This window comes from Corylus avellana, chromosome 5, assembly GCF_965113065.1.
Source record: "Corylus avellana chromosome 5, dhCorAvel1.hap1.2, whole genome shotgun sequence".
Taxonomy (NCBI): Eukaryota; Viridiplantae; Streptophyta; class Magnoliopsida; order Fagales; family Betulaceae; genus Corylus; species Corylus avellana.
This window is the reverse complement of record NC_142494.1, coordinates 4,028,588-4,047,640: the sequence shown is the minus strand read 5'-3', so window position 1 is coordinate 4,047,640 and position 19,053 is coordinate 4,028,588. Positions and strand designations below refer to the sequence as shown.

Sequence of the window (19,053 nt, the reverse complement as noted above, 5' to 3'; positions counted from 1 at the left end):
TCATAAGAGGCATTGGATGCCAAGGAAATAAAAGGTATTGGATGCCACAGGGATTATAGTAAGAACCAGGAGGAGAGGTATTGGATGCCAGACACCAACAGGAAAAAAATGCAAGTGAAAGCAAAGATTTTAGTATGTTGTTTGCTTAAAAAGTTAAGATTTAATAACTTAAATATGAGACAAACGCAATTCTGATGAAGAAGCTATATATATGCTGTGATCCCATACTTCTTGATACTTTAACCTTCCTTTTTACTTTTTCTTTTTGTGCTTAACCTCTACTTGAAGAACTCTTGAAGGTTCTAAAATATGAGAGAAAATGCACATGGCCACACCTATATATCTTCCTCAATTCTAAGCTCAACACCTCTCGGCTCTCGTTGAATCAAAAGCGGCATTTTAGCATCACTCCATTAACCAACAAGAGATGGCTGAAGGAGTTCTCTTCAAAACTGCTGAGGGTATGATTAAGAGTTTGGGCTCTCCTGCTCTCCAAGAGCTTGGACTGCTCTGGGGTTTCAAAGATGAGCTTCAAAAGCTGGGGAAGACGGTTTCCACTATAAAAAATGTACTTTTGGATGCGGAGGAGAAGCAGGCCCGCAGCCATGAAGTGAGAGATTGGCTTGAAAAGCTAAAGGATGCCATGTACGACGCCGACGACTTGCTAGATGACTACTCCACTCAACTTTTACGGCAACAAGTGATGACACGGGATAAGAAGATGGCAAAACAGGTAACAACCCAATTCCAAAAATGTGCACCATAACATATGTTCATATATATATAGCATACAATTATTTATATATCTACAACCATATTCACGTATAATCATTTTGACATAAAAATATTTATATGTCCTGAGAAAAATAATAATTTTCATAAGCATAAGGTCTTAGCATAATAAGTGTGTTATAACATATATAACTTAAGAAACCATATATCAATGGTGGTGGTTCAATGGTTCAAGAAAATTCGATCAAATGGTCAGGACATGTACTAAGACTTGGATTCGAATCTATGCAATAGAGAATCCCCACATATGCCTAATTAGTATTAGTTGCCTTAAATTTTTATTGATGCCCTGGTGGTGCTGGGCTATATATGCTATAGCTCAGTTGGACTGCCTTGAATTCTCATCTAGGTAGGATAGTCACAATTAGTTTCTCTGCCCTACCTTCTTTTAATTAAAAAAGAATGCAATAATTTCCCCAAAAGGCTATGCAATAATAACCATGAATACCCTTCTTTTCGACTAAATTAATGAACAATCTCCCCATCTCCTCTGGTATCTTCCCTGGAAACAATGGTATCTTCTTACCAAAGTTTTAGATTTCTTGGAGCCCTGAGGCCCAAAACAATCAGACCCTTCCATAATTGTTTTCTTTTTCTCTTTTTCTTCAACATTACAAATCAAATTCGTTACCAGAAGCAGAAAACAATTATCATAACAAATGAGTCAACAATATTTGCTGATTGAATGAATCAAAGCAAAAAACTTTTGATGGAAATGTGGAATCACAGAGTGACATAGAAGAAGAAGAAAGCTAAACACATTCATAAGAGCATTAATCACATAAATTGAAATGCATTTAGAAGTGGCAAAGAGTACAAGTTACCATGGCAACAACTATTAAAACCTAAACAATAAGGTTCAGCAAAGTTAGAGTATTTTTAATTATTTTATTTTTAGTTAAGTATATATACATGTGCTGAGTTTTTAGGGGAAAAATCATATTTAACCCTTAATGCTATCAATTATTATAATATTTGTTTCAAGAATGGAATGGAATGTTGGAGATTTTAAGAGAAACAAACGATATTAATGTCTTTCTCAATTACTTATTTACCATATTTTGGGGCTTTAATTAAATAATATTGACGGTAATTAAGGCCTTAAATATTTTTTTATGAAAAAAATCTTCATTAATATTTATGAATTGGGGGCCTTAGGTGGTCGCCCAATCCGCCTAAGGCTCAAAGCTGGCCCTCACTAATTAAGCACGTAAATCCTGACTAGAAGTTGTTCCTAACTTACTTAACTCTTCTGGCCTTCCTTCTATTATTAACGATGTTTTCTTTCTAGAAATAAGTTAAAGTGCCTGTTAACACTAGAATTACTTTCTTTATATATATATATATTTTGGAACCTTGGTCCGAATATCAAGCTTTATTCTTCCTTAAAATGTATCATATTCTAGTCTAACTCATTCTATTAATATTTTCATAACTTTTGAATAAATAAATCAAAGTAGGGTTAATCTTGGAATTCCCTAATTTCTTCCAAAAATCAAAAAATTGTCTTTATGTGGGCTTAGCGCAGAAATGACTCATTTGAACCTCCTCCTGACTAGGCTAACCAAATAAGGCCCACAGCTCACTAAATGGATCTAAACTATAGCACTACACTTGGTCACTTGGCCCATTAGCCCAAAACACATACAAGGTATTTCACTTAATGAAATTTGGATCAAATACCCACCTAAACATGCCATGAACCGAAAGTTTCCAGATTTAACTCAAAGCCCTTCTTGATGCCATATATGAGAAATTACTTATTTTCTTGATATAGTTTTAACACCACTTTAAGGGTTAATGTTTAGAAGTGTTTTACCACTCACAGGAGTCATTTAAAAGAGATTTTTGGCTTTAAAAGTTTATGATTTAGCCTAAAAATCTATGTTCATGACTCATTTTAAAAGACACTATTCACACCAATAATCACTATGGGCATCATTATAAATGAACATCATTATAAACGTGACTTTTAAACTTGTACAATAGACTTAAATAAGTTTTTGGTTAAAAACTATCATCTTACAAAATTATGAATGAAACATTAAATTATGTCCATCATTAGGGATAAGACTATGCCATGGATTAGACCATTAGGTTAAGAAATTAATTATCAATTATAATCTATTTTTGGGGCTTTGATCCAATTTATATTAAGTTCACTAGGGCCAATGATATTGGTTCACATATCTAAGCCCAAGACATTGGGCCAAAGCTCATACTAACTTAAGTCAAATATGGGGGTGTTACAGCAACCATGTTTTCATATATCATTTTGACATATATAGATGCTTTTATATTCTCTTCTTTTGTTTGTTTTCTTTATCCTTACCGCTGCTATAAATGGAGTCCTACCTAAAACAGTCTCATTTGTAAGAGCACTAACCATATGTTGCTACCAAAAAAAAAAAAAAAAAACATATGCTAAAATGTACATTTAATTAAGTTGCGACATCTTTCTAGGAGCAAATGGAGTATGAAAAAGTCACATAAATTGCCTGCCCCCATTATAATGTTAAACCAACTATTGAACGGTGGGGGAATTCTAAAACTGGCACAATAAACGAATTCGAATGGGTAGTTGTAAATGAAACAACCAAAAAAAAAAAAAAAACCTAACCTAAACTTACAACAATTACAAACATGACGTTCATATTATCCTTAATTATACACATAGTCCAAAAAATGTTTTAACTTTTCGAATTGGACCATACTAAATATTTGAGGGTATTATAGGTACGGATCTTCTTTTCCAAATCGAACCAGCTTGTATATGGCATTAAAATGGGTCATAGGATCAAGGCAGTTAGGGCGAGACTGGATGAAATTGCAGATGATAAGATCAAATTTGGCTTCAATGAGCGCCTTATAGTGACACATGAGTTTGAGCATAGGAAAAGAGAAGACACACACTCTTTTGTTCGTGAGGAACAAGTCATTGGGAGAGATGGTGAAAAGAAGGCAGTTAGTGAGTTGTTATTGGATTCTAATGTAGAAGAGAACCTTTCTGTCATTCCCATAGTTGGGATTGGTGGAATAGGTAAGACCACACTTGCACAGTATGTGTTCAATGATGATGAAGTCAAAAGACATTTTGAGCTAAGACTCTGGGTGTGCGTTTCTCATCCTTTTGATGTGAAAACTATTGTTGCAAAGCTCATAGAATCTGCAACTAAAAAGAGACCTGAAAGCCTCGAGATGGATTTGTTACAAAGTCAGCTTCGAGCAGAAATTGATGGCAAGCTATACTTACTTGTTTTAGATGATGTATGGAGCGAGAATCGCAGTACATGGTTGAACTTGGAAACACTGTTATCGGGTGGCCTGAAGGGAAGCAAAGTTTTGATTACTACACGTAGCAAAAGAGTTGCAGAGATTACAGGCACAATGTCACCGTATTTTTTGGGAGGTCTATCTGAAAGCAATTCTTGGAATTTATTTAAGAGAATGGCATTTAAAGACGGGGAAGAGCCAAAGAATCCCAAGCTAGTAGAAATTGGAAGGGATATCGTACAAAAGTGTGCACAAGTTCCTCTTGCTTTAAGGTGCATTGGAAGTCTATTATACTTCAAAAATTCAGAAACTGATTGGTTGTACTTTAAAAACCTTGAACTTTACAAAATAACTGGACAAGAAAATGACATTTTCCCAATACTTAAGTTGAGTTATGATCATTTACCGTCACACTTAAAGCAATGTTTTGCATTTTGTTCGTTGTTTCCAAAAGGTTATGGAATTGAAATGGAGGTGTTGATTCATCTATGGGCGGCTCAAGGCTTTCTTCATTCATCATATGGAAACAGACGTCTTGAAGATATTGGTCGCGAGTATTTTATGGATTTGCTTTGGAGGTCATTTTTCCAAGATGTACAAAGAGATATAGTTGGTGAAATAGATACGTGCAAAATGCATGACCTTATTCACTCTTGCACAGTCAGTAGCAGGTGAGGAGTGCACAATTTTATATCAAGATGGAGAAAAAATAGTTGAAAGAACTCGTCATGTGGCATTTCATTATTCAGATTCATTATCGAATATTCCTGCTCTTTTGCCCAAGGCTTACAAAATGAGAACACTTCTTCTACAAATTCCAATACTTCCAGGACTTGATGATGAGCTTAATGTGAACATTGCGGTACTTAAGTTGAATAAGCCAGTCTCTAATACACTTATTTCAAGTTTTAAATGCTTGCGTGCTTTGAATTTGAGTCGGTCGAGTATTCAAAAAGTGCCGAATTCCATTAGCAAGTTAGAGCATTTAAGATTTCTAGATCTATCTAGGAATGAAGATATCAAACTACTTCCCGCTTCTATGACTAAATTGCAGAATTTGCAAACACTAAGACTTGACTTTTGTCGTGGGCTTAAAGAATTGCCAAAAGACACTAGAAACTTAATTAGCCTTAGGCATCTTGGGCTAAATGGGTGTAATAGCTTGACTCATATGCCTCATGGACTGGGAAAATTGATTGCTCTCCAAACATTGCCGCTATACATTTTAGGGAAGAAAAAAAGTTGTCTCTCCAAGCCAAAGGGTGGGCTAGGGGATCTGGATGGTTTAGATGAGTTGAGAGGATTATTAAGGATCAAGGGTTTAGAGCACTCGAGATCTTCTCCATCAGAAGCAGAGGCTGCAAACTTGGAGAGGAAGCGACAGCTTCAAAGTCTGATATTAGAGTGGAACCCAGAATCTGATGATGGAAGTGATAAGGCAATTGCAAATGATGAACAACTGTTGCAAAACCTTCAGCCACACCTAAATTTGAAATCATTAACTATATCTGGGTATGCAGGTGTGGCATTATCTAGTTGGGTGTCCTTGCCCTCAAATTTGACTTTTATTCAAATATCGAATTGTAAATGGCTTCAACATATCCCACCATTCCACCGTTTCCCTTTTCTGAAGCGTCTTCTTCTTACTAACTTAAGTGAGCTGGAGTACATAAGCAATGATGGTAGTGACATGTCCTCTTCTCCCCTCAAAATTCTCACGCTTCATGATTTGCCAAAGATGAGGGGATGGCGAAAGACGAGGGAAACAGTAACAGTAGAGCATCATCTTCCATTATTCCCTTCATTTCCTTCCCTTTCTCTTTTATATATCAAGAATTGCCCTATGATGTCCCTAGCACCAGGGAGCAAAACAACACCCTCCTCTTCCTCTCCCTTTTCCGATCTCTCCAAATTGAAGTATCTTTATCTTGTGGAATTAGAGGAAGTTGAATATCTGCCACTAGAGTGGCTGCAAAACCTCACTTCTCTTGAAACCCTGAAGATTTGGAATTGTTCTAAAATGCAAATATCCTTGTCTCCACTCTTTCAGCATCTCACCTCACTTGAAAATCTGTCTATTCTTGGCTGCAAAGAACTTATTAGCAATGATAATGAAGATGGCGCACATGGCCTTGGACCTACAAGATTTGGTCATCTATCTATTGTAGGCGTTCTAAATTTGGTTTCTCTCCCAAGAAAGCTTAAAGATGTTACCACTCTGCAAGGGCTTCAAATTATGTATTGCCCTAGTTTGGTGTCTTTACCAGAGTGGATAGGCGATCTCACTTCACTTCAGGAGCTTGAAGTCGTAAATTGTCCGAATTTAACATCACTACCCGAAGGTATGCGCCGCCTCACCTCGCTACGTCGTTTAAGGATTGCAGAGTGTCATCGCTTGGAGGTAAGATGTGTACAAGGAACGGGAGAGGATTGGCCAAAGATTGCTCACGTCCCAAACTTTCATAATGGCGGCGATGGTCATCTTAAAGAATGGATAGCAAGCCAAACTCGCCAATATGTTGAGGTTTTTAAGTCACCAATTAGACAATAATTTTTTTCTTATTGTTTGTTGTTCCTCTTTATTTTACGCTGTCAGGCAATTGATATATATCTTATTTGATTTCACATGCAGGAAGAATTAAAGGTTTTACGTAAAGACGCTTCTTGAGACCTTGCAGACAATCAAATTTGTGCAAAGCTCTAACATTTACAGCATTTTGTTCCTATCTTTCACTTCAATGGCATTTCCAGTATTGTTTTCTTCTTTTAATTTTTCAACATTTTTTTTGTTTCCATTTGAAATTTAAATTCTACAAATGGTAGCATCATGTATTAGGTAAAAGACTTATAATTAATAGATGAGGGAAGTCAATCCCATCCCAAATTTGCATTACTATGTTAGGATGTAGATTTTGTTGAACGAACAGATAAAATTTACATTTTTATTATTTTCATTGGAAATTTTTGGGTTATTGTTGAATTTATTATTTGGTTTTTTTGATTGAAAGCAGCAATTCATGAAATGGGTTGTGGGAATCATATGGATATGTCTACAATCTATTTGGATAAGACAAACTCGTTTCTTCAAATATACTTGATTTGACTGGTTATACCCACTTATTTCTAAGAAAACAAAGACAAACAAGAGACTTCGTATAATTGAGTTTCTCTCTTTTATTTGATGGTGGAATTGTATTAGTGATACGTATGCCAATGTTAAGATTTCAAATGCTATTTCTTCTTCCTTATTTCACATGCAAAAACAGTTGAAGCAATTAAAGCATTTCTGATTTATGATTTTGGATAATTTCTGATTTATCAGATTTCATTGCAGAAACAATTGAAGCAGCACTGACATACATGGATTTAAGATTTGGATCCAATTCGAAAATTCTTCAATCTGCAGCTATGCATTAAGTTGAGAAGTCGGGAATTTGAGATGAAAAAAGTAAGCAAAAGGGAGCTTTAAAATGAAGCTTTCTTTTTTTCCCTTTTGAAGAATACCCTGGGAAAGAGGTAGAGCTGGAAGTGGTGCCCCCTCAAGAGTCGTTTAGGTATTTTTCCGGATTTCTATATGATTTTTAAAATGTGTTTGATAGCTTTGTTTGGATTAGAAGCACGATCTTGATATTTAAATCTAGACATGCACAACTAGTGTTTGAATATTAGGAGTTATTATCCATTTGGTTAGTGAGAAAAGTTAGGACCAGGAAAAGAAAATATTCTATAACAAAAAGTACTTGAAATTTTTATCATTTGGATCCTACAACTACAGTGAATGCTCACTTGAAATGATGAGTTAAATTTTTGCAAGTGAACATAATTCGTAATTGGAAACCTTATTGTGCTGTTCTTTCTCACCCATCAGAAAAATGGCAAGCGGCAACAGGTGAGATTTATACATCAAAGCTTGAATGCATGTGAATTGTTACATCATCACTACAAGAAAAATGTTATTTAGTGACTATATTATCAGCAATGGCACAAAAGTCGTCTCATATATTCACTTATCAGCGACGACAAATTGTTGTCGTTGTTGAGGTCACACAAGGATTCAATATCAGCGACCACATAAAAAATTGTCAATGCTGATATGTCGTCCCTAATATTAAGGCAATAAGTTTTTTCGCACGTAGGAAGTGGCGAAAAAGTACTAGTGACAAATTACAAAATTTGAAATATTCTCATCGACAAGTGTCGACGACAAGGTTCTTATCGGGTTTGGTGTAGAAATTCTATTATTGCCTAATATTTGGTGTAGAAATTTTAGATTTATTCTTATACTCTGAATGCATGATACCTTATTTCCCTTGATGAGATAATATGTAATGGAAATCCATTTATATTTTTATGCCTTCCTCTGCTATTTGATGAACAAGAAAAAGGGGAACGGCTTTGTGATTGTGAATGGAGTATGTGATAGTTACATAATTTTGATAAAAACTGACTTAAATTGCAGGCCTGTCAGCTTGAGCAGCAACAGTTCGATCATGTTTACCCATCTTCTTCAGAGGATGTTTCATGTTTGGCTCCATTGATTAGTCCTCTGTTTATTGATCAAATGTTCTCCTCTTTTTCCATGTGGTGCTATGGGTGAGGCTTATTCAATAGAAAGTATAAATGGTAATACATTGGGGATCAATCAGAGTTTTCATGGCTATGATCTAGTTAGCTCAACCAACTTCAATTTCATGTGCTTTTTTGTAACTTCACAAAGTGGAACTGAAGTTTGTGACTTTGTTCTGCGGCTTGATGTGATATTGCAACTGAGATACAAGTGAAGGAAGATGGATCTAAGAGGAGGTTTGCTACTTATGATTAAGTTGTCCTTTAGCTTATAATTTGTTCTTCATTTTTATGTTTCTCTTGTGGACCAAAGAGGAGGTCATATTTTGAATGAAGTTTGATAATTGTTTGCAAAGAATGGGTGCATTGATATATCATCTTATTGTGCATTTTTCTCTCCAATTTACAGCTTACTTTATATAGAGACAGCTGATAGACCTGGATTACTGGTAGAAATCATCAATATTATTGCTGATTTCAACATTGATGTGGAATCAGCAGAGAGTGACGCAGAAGTATACTCTCTCCCTCTCTCACTCTCTCTATGTGTTTAAAAATCCTTTGTTTAAATGCCAGTGATCGGTATTGGATAAAAGACTTATGATAGACCAGGGAAGTCAAACCCATCATAGAAACTCAATAAAATTTTTGCATAACTTTTAGTATTCTCATAATCAAATGCATATTTAGAGAGATTCTTTTTACTATTATTGTTACTGGAGTCATTGTTGATGAATTGATTTTACCTTTTTACTGTTTTCATTGGAAAATTTTGAGTTATTGTTGAGTTTATTAATTGGTTTTTTGATGGTCAGCAGAGACTTGCATAAAAAATCATCAATTGATGAAGTAGATGTGGGAATCATTGGGGGATTTCTACAATATTCTGGGATATGTCAGCCTCACTTGTACTCAAAACAATGGAAACTATACAGAGCACTTTCATGATGAGGAAGATCGGGTGAGTAAATGGTGTAAGCATGCTGAGCATGTGAAAGCGGACATTCAATTAACCATATTATTTTGAAGTTTTAAATACTATTCTGCCTACAATTTGTTGAGCGACTTTTATCAGCATTTAGAACTTAAAAGACATGATAAAAAATCCTAGGTGTCGTTAAATGCCACCTAACAAGAATTTTACATTTTCAGGTTTCTTGCATTTTAATCCCAAAAGACAGTGAGAATGCTTGCTTGTCTTCAAGTGAAATGGGTTGTTGTGCTGACTGGAATTGAAGATCATGTTAGGCAACCACTCTGTTTATGTGTCTCTTGTTAGTGCAATGCTCATATTGATCTCAATTTCAATATGATCAATATGATAGTGTGAAGCAGTGTACTGTGAGTTGTGAAGCAGTATCCTACTTCCTATCTTCTTTTCTTTTCTTTTCTTTTTTTTCTATTTCTTTTTTTTTTTTTTTTTTTTTTTATAAAAAAAGTTGTGAAGCAGTGTACTGTGAGTTCATTTTGTGGTAGGTGACCTGGACAATAGGCAAGTTTACCCCATGTGATCAATATGATATTGGTTCTCTCCTTTGCCTGTTGCCTAGAACTGGCTAAGCTATTGATTCTTGTAACTGATTTGTTTATTGTCTGTACATTCATACATCTCTAACTTATATGCTTGTTAAACTTCGATGCTTTTATATGTACTTGCATGGATAGTTGCACTCTTATTTTTTGTAACAATGGTACAGAGTTAGGTGCACATTTTGTGTTGAATTAATGTATGATTGGTTAGATATAGTACTCAATGTGTGTACACAGGAGTTTTAAGGTCCATAATAACTGATGGAAACATAGTGCTATATATGGCTGCCATTCTTCTTGTCTTTTCTTTCTAATTTCTATAATCTAAATTTAGTGATTATTTTTACTGTGGTTTTATTTGGAAAAGTGAATTCCTACCTTCTTTTCCTTTTATCAATTTTCTCCCTAAACCTTGGTTCTTTGGCAGAACAAAGATGTAACTGATGCAATTCAGAAGGTTGCTGCATATCAGAAATTTCCTCCCATGCCATTCACAGGTAGGTGTGTTGTGCTTTCACCGCATTTTTTAAAACATTGGCTTTTGGTGAATGTGTTCTTCATGAGAAGCCGGCCGGTAGGAAACTTGTATCTGGGTTAAAAGCAGAACCCTGGTCAGATTCACACACACGCACACAGTTGATATGTTAGTTTTGCTAATTTTGCAACAATGGGTTGTTGGTTTTACAGGAGATTATGTTATAGAAAATGAATTTATATCCAAAGAAATTGATGAACAAAGGGAATGGGTTTTTAGGATATTTTCGAAATTAAAAAGAAAAAAAATTAGAAATTATTATTATAAAATATATGAATGAAATTAATGAGAATGTTAAATTTAATTATACGCACTCCTTTTTATTCATTCCCATCTTTAAGAATTAGCAATAACAAGAAGCAAATTTAAAAAATTTGGGTGTTGTTTCTACCCCCACAATTATTTCACCTACTCATGAATTATGTTCACCGATTTCAGAAATTAATTTAGAGAAAATTGAGGAGAATGAGCATTTAGAGAAAATTGAAGAGAGTAAGCAATTAGCTAGAGGGAATTAAGTAATTAGGAGACAGGGAAACTAGTTAGCAATTGGAAAAAATTGAAGATCACATTATATTTGAGAAGCATTTGAGATTAGCCACACACAAAGAAGACGTTGTTAGCTCTTTAATGAGAAATGATACGATTTTTTGGGTATTCTTTTGATGTTCTCCTAATCCTACGTGGATATATTTTTTTAAAAAAACATGGTAAAAAATTAACTCCATCATTCCCTCATATATATAATTTTTTTAAAAAATAATATTCACGTAAGATTAAAAGAACCGACGGAACTGTAATATTTCTCGCACATGAATTATAACTAAATATTTTGTATGAAATTTTGACAAATTTTCAACAAGGAAATTTTGAATATTGAAGTTTTAATTTTGAGTATGGAAGCTTTAATTATTTGAGAAAATTGAGTTGACTTTCATATATCAATCTAAATTGTTATATTTGAGATGGTATAAAGATACTTCCATTCTAAAAAGAGAAATGATTATAGGCACCAATATATAGGTTTTAATTATTTAACTTTTACTTAAAAAACTTAAAAGTTTAAACAATAAAAATAGGAGACAAACGCACATGCCACACCTATCAATAATTAAAGCAAACACGTCTTCCTTCAGGCTTCAACGCTCCTACACCTTTGATTGAGATGTGCTACCAACGAGTTCTCTTCAATATTCTCCCAAATTATCAAGCTACCTCTTAAATTATTAAAATTTATTTCTCAACGATAAAAATATCTTTAGTAAAATAAAAACAAAATTTTTTAGAAAAAATTAAAACTAAAAATTATATTAAAAAAAAAACAAGGTGGCTAAATTTAAAAATATAAAAGAAAATAACAATTAAAAAATTATTTTTTTAAATAAATTTTTTTTTTTTCCATTTATAAGAATATTTTTGTCTTGTTGAAAAATTTGTAGGTTAAGTTTTATATTTTTGCTAGTCTTGAGAAGACATTGATAATTTTTTAGTAGTTTGAAAAAGACATCGTCTAAAGTTTAAAAGAAATATTAGATGACCCAAATTGATATATTTTAGATGGTCACTACAAGAAATTGGATCTTTAGAGCATCTCCAGCAGCATTAGGTATTTTACCTAGTGAAAAAAATACAATTCTTTACTTTAGCTATTGTTTTTTCACTACACACTCCAATTGATTCTCTATTTCATTCTCTACTTGCTTTAAGATATTATTTCTCATTCTTTTTTTATTATATTATTGACAACACCTAAATAAAGGGGAAAACAAACACATATATAGAAATCATTCATAAAAACAAAAATAAATACATATGAGGAACATTCATCTCACATGCAGGTACTAATTCTTAAAATTAATAACATAAATAAATTTTTTCATCCAATTGCAATTGATTTGTTTCTATCCATGTGTTCTATGCAATAATTTTTTTTTTTGCATTAAATTTTTTTCATCCAACTGCAATTGATTTGTTTTCATCCGTGTGTTTCCATGAATTAAATTTTTTATGCGTTCAATTTTTTCATCCAACTGTGTGAAGAAATTTTGTGAGCGAGAGAGATAAATGTTGTGTGAAAAAATTTTGTGTTTGAAAGAGAGACGTAACATATGTGAAGAGGTGTTCAAAAGAAATAAAAGATGTAGGGTGAAAAAATATGAAATAAAGAAACAATAAACAAAAGAAAAATAAACAATATTTTATTCATCTAGTGTGCTACAGTGAATAGCTCCAAATTGCTATTCATTGTAGCAATGAAGCTATTCTAGCTAATGGCAAGCTACTCTGTTGGAGTTAAAAAAAAAAAAAAGAATAATAATTAAATATAGCTAATATTGGTCTTTTAACTAAGCTGTCGGAGATGCTCTTAGGGGCGACCTCATTTGGATACTAAAAGTCCCAAAGTGGACGATGTTGATCAACAACGTCGATTGTTGGATGCTAAAGGGTTAGACACTGATGGTCCGACGCTGATGATCAACTGTTGATCATTAGTGTCGACTCCACTATGTCGACGCTAAAAGTCTTGTATTTTGTCCGCTATATCAAGCTAGGATGGAAGTTGGAGTGGACGCTAGTTCTCTACAACTATTAGCGTCCAAATTAAAGTGGACGCTAATATGCAGATGGTGCACCATCAGCGTCCAAACTAAAGTGAACGCTAATGGTGGAGTGGAAGCTGATAGTCTTGAAAAACTAAAAAATAAAGCAACCAGCAGCACCCAGACAAAAGTGGACGCTAATGGTTTTAGTAGAAGCTAATGGTCCCAAAAACTAAAAAAAATAAAGCAACCATTAGTATCCAAACGAAAGTGGATGCTGATGGTTGCACTATTAAGTGGACGCTAATGATCCTAAAAACTAAAAAAATAAAGCAACCATCACCGTCCAAACGAAGGTGAATGCTGATGGTTGACAAATGTCTCCAGGTGCTAGAAAGAAGAGGAGAGGAGGTGGCATCCCCAAACTTATCAGTTTCAGGTGAAGGCCCAATACTTGATTATCTTCAAAGAGGTGAATACTCGCCAAGATGGAGATTGTTGGAACAAGTGGCTCATATTCTATTACTCACTCATTGGATGTAATTAGTTTACGTGGGCCTGGGGATAAATAAGTTTTGGGGGGTATTTTGGAGTTTTCCAAAATACTTACAATTAGGGTTTTTCTATAAATATGTTATGTTATAACCCTAAATTATTAAATAGTAAAATATAACCGCACTCTCTCTTGTAAACGTAGGCACATTGCCGAACCACATAAATCTATGTCTTGACTCTCTCTTGATCTCTCATTTTGATTTCATATTATTCATCACTGTTGTGCACGATAACAACACTTTCCTTCTTGCAACGATTGGTATATACACAATTATATTTTACTAGTGGGTGTTTGGATTGTATTGCTTTCTCTTGTATTATGTTTTTAATGAAGATTTTAACTTCAGAAAATGAAGATGCAGGGTTATCATGCATACCATAGTAAGAGAAGGAGGATTCTATCCTGGAACCTGGAAGGCCGGTCAAAACTGACAAGGCTGCCATTTTGAGTGATGCTACGTGAGTGGTGACCCAGTTACAAAGTGAAGCCCAAAAGCTAAATGAGGATTTGAAAATGAAGATTAAAGAATTGAAAGTGGGATTTTTTTCAGAGTAACAACTTTCTTTTATATGTTTGGAGGATGTACTTCATTTAGAAACCGCTCCTTCATCTGCATTTCCCTTTTCTTGTGCAGGCTGAGAAGAATAAGCTTTGTGGTGAGAAGAAGAGGCTCAAGGCCGACAAAGAGAAGTATGATTTGAAGTATTGATGCTTCTTCAGACCTTTCTGACAATCAAATATGTGCAAAGCTCTAACATTTCCAGTATTGTTTCCAATCTTTCACTTCATTGGGATTTCCAGTATTGTTTTCATTTTTAATTTTTTCTTGCGTTTCTCTTTGAAATATAAATTCTGCAAATGGTAGCATTACGTAAAAGACTTATAATAGATCAGGGAAGTCAATTCCATCCCAAATTTTTACAAAACTTCAATATAAATTTTGCACTACTCTGTTACGATTTTCTCAATATCAAATGTAGATCATATTGCACAATTTGGGAATGCTCTTTTCATTATTATTGATGTTGGAGCCTAACTGCAAGTAGTTCCATCAATGGATGAAATTTAAAATTTTATTATTTTCATTGGAAATTTTTGAGTTATTGTTGAATTTATTATTTGGTTTTTTGATTGAAAGCAGCAATTTATGAAATTGGTTATGGGAATCAGGTGGAGATTTCTACAATCTGTTTAGATATGACAATCTCACTTCTTCCAAGTGACTAATTTTGACTGGTTATACCCACTTATTTCTAAGAAGGTAGAGACAAACAAGAGACTTGGTATAACTTTCTCTCTTTTTTTCTGATGGTGGAATTTATTTCAGAATATGCTGCATCTTTGACTTCTTTAGGCATAGAAAATAGAAACACCTATACCAGTGTTAAAATGTCAATGATATTTTGGAAAATTTCTGATTTTCACTCTAAGGGTTTTGATATTTTGGAGAGTTTCTGATTTTCAATCATATGCTAAAACAGTTAAAGCACTGACATACATGGATTTAAGATTTCAAACACTCTGCAATAAGTTGACAAGTCCGGAAATAGATCTTATATTGTCCTCTGTTCCTCTTCATCTTGCTTTTTAAGAATTGAAAGTAAATATTGATTTCACATTAATATGCAAGTTTAATAGTTCAATTATACCACAACTGGATTCTTTGAGGGCACTAAATGCAACATGTGTTTATTGGATTTTGTTGAGTTTAAACACATGGGTGGAAAAGAATTTAAGTTTCATATTAAAAGGATTAGACAAGTATGAATGGTTAATGTAATACAATTAAACCCAATTACAATAAATTTGTTTTTTTGTTTTTTGTTTTTTTAATTACAACCTGAAAGGAATTCCAATTGCATAATGGTGTGCTCATCTGCACAGCAAGCTTTCCGTTGAAAGATTTTTCTTGCATGCAAACTAATTGGCAATCTTACTCAATTATTCTACCGTATGCCTTTCTCATTTTCCATGTTGTGCCATCAGCCATGGTTGAGGCTTATTCAGTAGAAAGTATAATTTGTAATACATTGGGAATTAGAGTTTTCATGGCTATGATCTAGTTAGCTCAACCAACTTCAATTTCATGTGTTTTCTGTAACTTTACAGGTTTGAGCTGAAGTTTGTGATTTTGTTATGCAGCTTGATGTTGATATTGAAACTCAGATACAAGTGAAGGAAGATGGACATAAGAGGAGGTTCGCTACTTGTGATAAGTTGTCTTTTAGCATTGTAATTTGTTGTTCATTTTTATGTTTCTCTTATGGTTCTACCTTCGCAGGATCGAACCTGTTGGGGTGATCATATTCTGAATGAAGTTTGATACTTGTTTGCAAAGAATGGTTGCATTGATCTATCATCTTATTATGTATTTTTCTCTCCAATTTGCAGCTTACTTTGTATAGAGACAGCAGACAGACCTGGATTACTGGTAGAAATCATCAAAATTATTGCTGATATCAACGTTGATGTGGAATCAGCAGAGATTAATGCAGAAGTATGCTCTCTCTCTCTCTCTCTGTCTCTCTCTCTCTCTCGCTGTGTTTAAATTGTACCAAATCGTCCTTGAGCTATAAAAATCCCCTGTTTAAATTGTGTGCTTCAAGATTTGATTTATGGTTCGTAGTTGCATTTTGTGAGGCTTTTGGAACAGATGCTAGTGACTCGATCCCTTCTAGCTACTTTGAAAACGACTAGTTATCAATAATGTTTAGTAAAAAAGCAAAACTAGATGAAGCTTGTTTGTTAAGTAAACCTTCTCCTATGCAATGTATTTTTAAATTTTTTTAAAATGAGCATATATTTCCCATTGCTGTTTTGTGACATGGTAATCTTGGCAGCACATAAGAGCATATGGTTGTGCATTTTTAGTATAATGTAGTTTCCTTGTGCATATCTTCTTTTCATATATGATATGCTACTCAACTTCTTAAATGAATTCTTGATAGGTACTAGGAAACTGTGGTTAACAAATGTCCTTACTCCTTTTTGTTTTATTCAGGTTAATGTACGGGGAGATCCTGTCACTAGTTTCTATGCCTCTGAGTTAAGGAGTAATTAGCGTGTGATATCAGTAACGACCCACCTTAACAACTTGCTTGGATAACAGTCATGGCTAATGCTATAATCCCAATAGACCCGATGATTGAAGTGCATGTGTGGCCCATCTTTGATCAAGTCTATAACGTACTCAACCATCAACACAGCTTGCCTGCAATGATTGGTGCTGAGATTTCAAGTATCCATCTTCTGATGCATGTGATCAAATTGTTAGAATATTTCAATAATACATTTATTCTTTCTCCATAGCATGTATAAATAAAATCTAACAATGACATACCTCCAATATTCTCATGACTAAACAAATGACTATGCTAGTTTACACAATAGGAATAATTAAATACAATACAAATTTCATGCTCATGACCGGTAAATGACTATCTTCGCAAAATCGTGCAAATTACATTGAGCCACGTTGTTGATGTATTGTGGAGCTTGTACAAATCTCATAGGGAAGGGGTCCCAACCGTTATCTTTTAGGATATGTGAAAAAAGGCGAGGTTCTTCGGGTTCATATCTTAGTTTTGCTTTGTTATTTTGTCTAAAGTTTTTTGCCGAAATGAAAGTGAACTCATCATAAGTTTCTGGGACATGCCAAAAGAATAATTTTAGTCATTGGATTTAAATTCCGTTAAAAAATTTGTCGAATTATGTTAGATGCTACATCAATACCAATAAAATGATGACACGTGTCATTCTTGATAAGAAAAAAAAAAATTAAACTAAAATATTAATTGTCTCTTTTTTTTATTAAAAAAAAAATAAAAAATGGAAATGGGTGGCTGCTAGTTGGGCAGCCACTAGCAGGAGGCGGCTCGCTGCCATCTCCGGCCACCTCAGTGCACGAGCCACCCCAAAGGTGGGGGTGGCCTTCGGGTGACCCTTATACCTGACTGTGGACTATCCCTAGCCAATGGGGGTGGCCGAGCGCCACACCTGGCCACCCCAGATGTGGCCGGTGGGCCACTTAGAGGTGACCGTTATAACATTTGGGAGGTCTTCTCAAAACGTGTGGTAGTTCAAGAATCTAAAATGAAGTTATTCATTTTTTGATATATATATTTTTTTTTAAAAAAAAAAAGTGAAAATACCAAATAGAAGTGGCCCTTTTCATATTAGCACAATAATATATAGTAAATGGAGATTCAATGTCGAAGTATAATTACAAAATAAATGATAGTCGTTGTTTTGTTCCGCTCAATAATTCTGGAAAGTGATGCCACAAGCATTAGATAATTTAGATTCCACCCGGCACCACCAGATCGAGGTAAGGATCATAAGAGGAATTGGATGCCACAGGGAAATGAAAATGGCCACGTTAGATGTGATGGACTTCTTTCGAATCTAATTTCAAGCAGCGCCCAAATAAATATGCATGCATGGTTGATTTTTTTATCATTTGTTTGTCATTTTTTCGGTTGTCGTTGGTTCTATTTTGAATTTGAAATTTAATCATAATTTAATATTGAACACTTTTGTTATGAACTTGTCTCCCAAATACATCAGGTAAAATAAAAACTTTGTAACATAAATCACTCAACAACATTCCTCACGAAGAATTTATCTCATTATTGTTATGTTATGCCTAAAGCATCATCATTATGAAGCTGAAACCCATATTAGGATGTGTTAGAATATGATTAAATGATTAAATTTATCTCTTCTTATCGACTTAAGTTTTTGAGATAATCAATAATTTAACATGGTACTAGAGTCAAAGGTCCTGAGTTCAAAACTTAACTTTGTTATTTACCTCACATTTCAATTAAAAATTTCATGTATAGATTCTCGTCCATTAAAAAGAAGTTTGAGCCCACATATGAGAAAGAGTGTTAAAATATAATTAAATGATTAAATTTACTTATTCCTATAACTTAAGTTTTTGAGAGAAATTGTGATTTAAAAGGAGGCTGACAAGAGAACTACGTTTGTGAGCCAATGAGGATGGTGATTCAGTTGAAGATCCAGTCACTTATTTGGTTAAAGGAATAATTGAGGACGATGCAGGGCCATTCAAAGGAGAGTTAGATGGCAATGGAGGGAGCATTGTATCTGTGGGAGTGGATTCTGGCGCGCTTGTGTTGGTAGGAAGCAGAAGTACTTTCTGGAGTTGGGGTAGGAACCAGATCCAGAGGTGTCACTGAAGAAGCTGGTGGTTTTGCTTAGTTGTTTCTTCCACTAATGACTTATTAGCCTGCTTG

The 19,053-nt window shown here is 34.2% G+C and overlaps 1 protein-coding gene, 1 long non-coding RNA gene and 1 pseudogene across 4 annotated transcripts; all 3 read left to right on the top strand.

The window, feature by feature from the left end:
• The first annotated feature begins 427 nt into the window (after window positions 1–427).
• Window positions 428–6,616, top strand: LOC132181641 (putative disease resistance protein RGA1; annotated as a pseudogene).
• Window positions 6,617–8,563: 1,947 nt separating this feature from the next.
• Window positions 8,564–9,588, top strand: LOC148585235 (uncharacterized). Its single transcript, XR_015912051.1, has 3 exons — window positions 8,564–8,868; window positions 9,041–9,146; window positions 9,450–9,588. It is a non-coding gene; the product is annotated as an uncharacterized LOC148585235 (long non-coding RNA).
• An 847-nt stretch (window positions 9,589–10,435) lies between these two features.
• On the top strand, window positions 10,436–17,182 carry LOC148585234 (ACT domain-containing protein ACR12-like). Of its 3 annotated transcripts, none has more exons than XM_088516482.1 (6): window positions 10,436–10,658; window positions 14,148–14,326; window positions 14,427–14,555; window positions 15,935–15,990; window positions 16,184–16,289; window positions 16,794–17,182. In XM_088516482.1, the coding sequence occupies exons 3-6, from the start codon at window positions 14,532–14,534 to the stop codon at window positions 16,851–16,853; spliced, it is 246 nt and encodes an 81-aa protein (XP_088372608.1). In that variant the 5' UTR covers window positions 10,436–10,658; window positions 14,148–14,326; window positions 14,427–14,531; the 3' UTR covers window positions 16,854–17,182. The 3 variants fall into 3 exon arrangements, 2 of the variants coding, with proteins under 2 accessions (XP_088372608.1, XP_088372609.1); XM_088516483.1 differs by having other exon boundaries at window positions 14,148–14,343; XR_015912108.1 differs by lacking the exons at window positions 10,436–10,658; window positions 14,148–14,326; window positions 14,427–14,555 and adding an exon at window positions 14,941–15,075.
• Window positions 17,183–19,053: the final 1,871 nt, after the last annotated feature.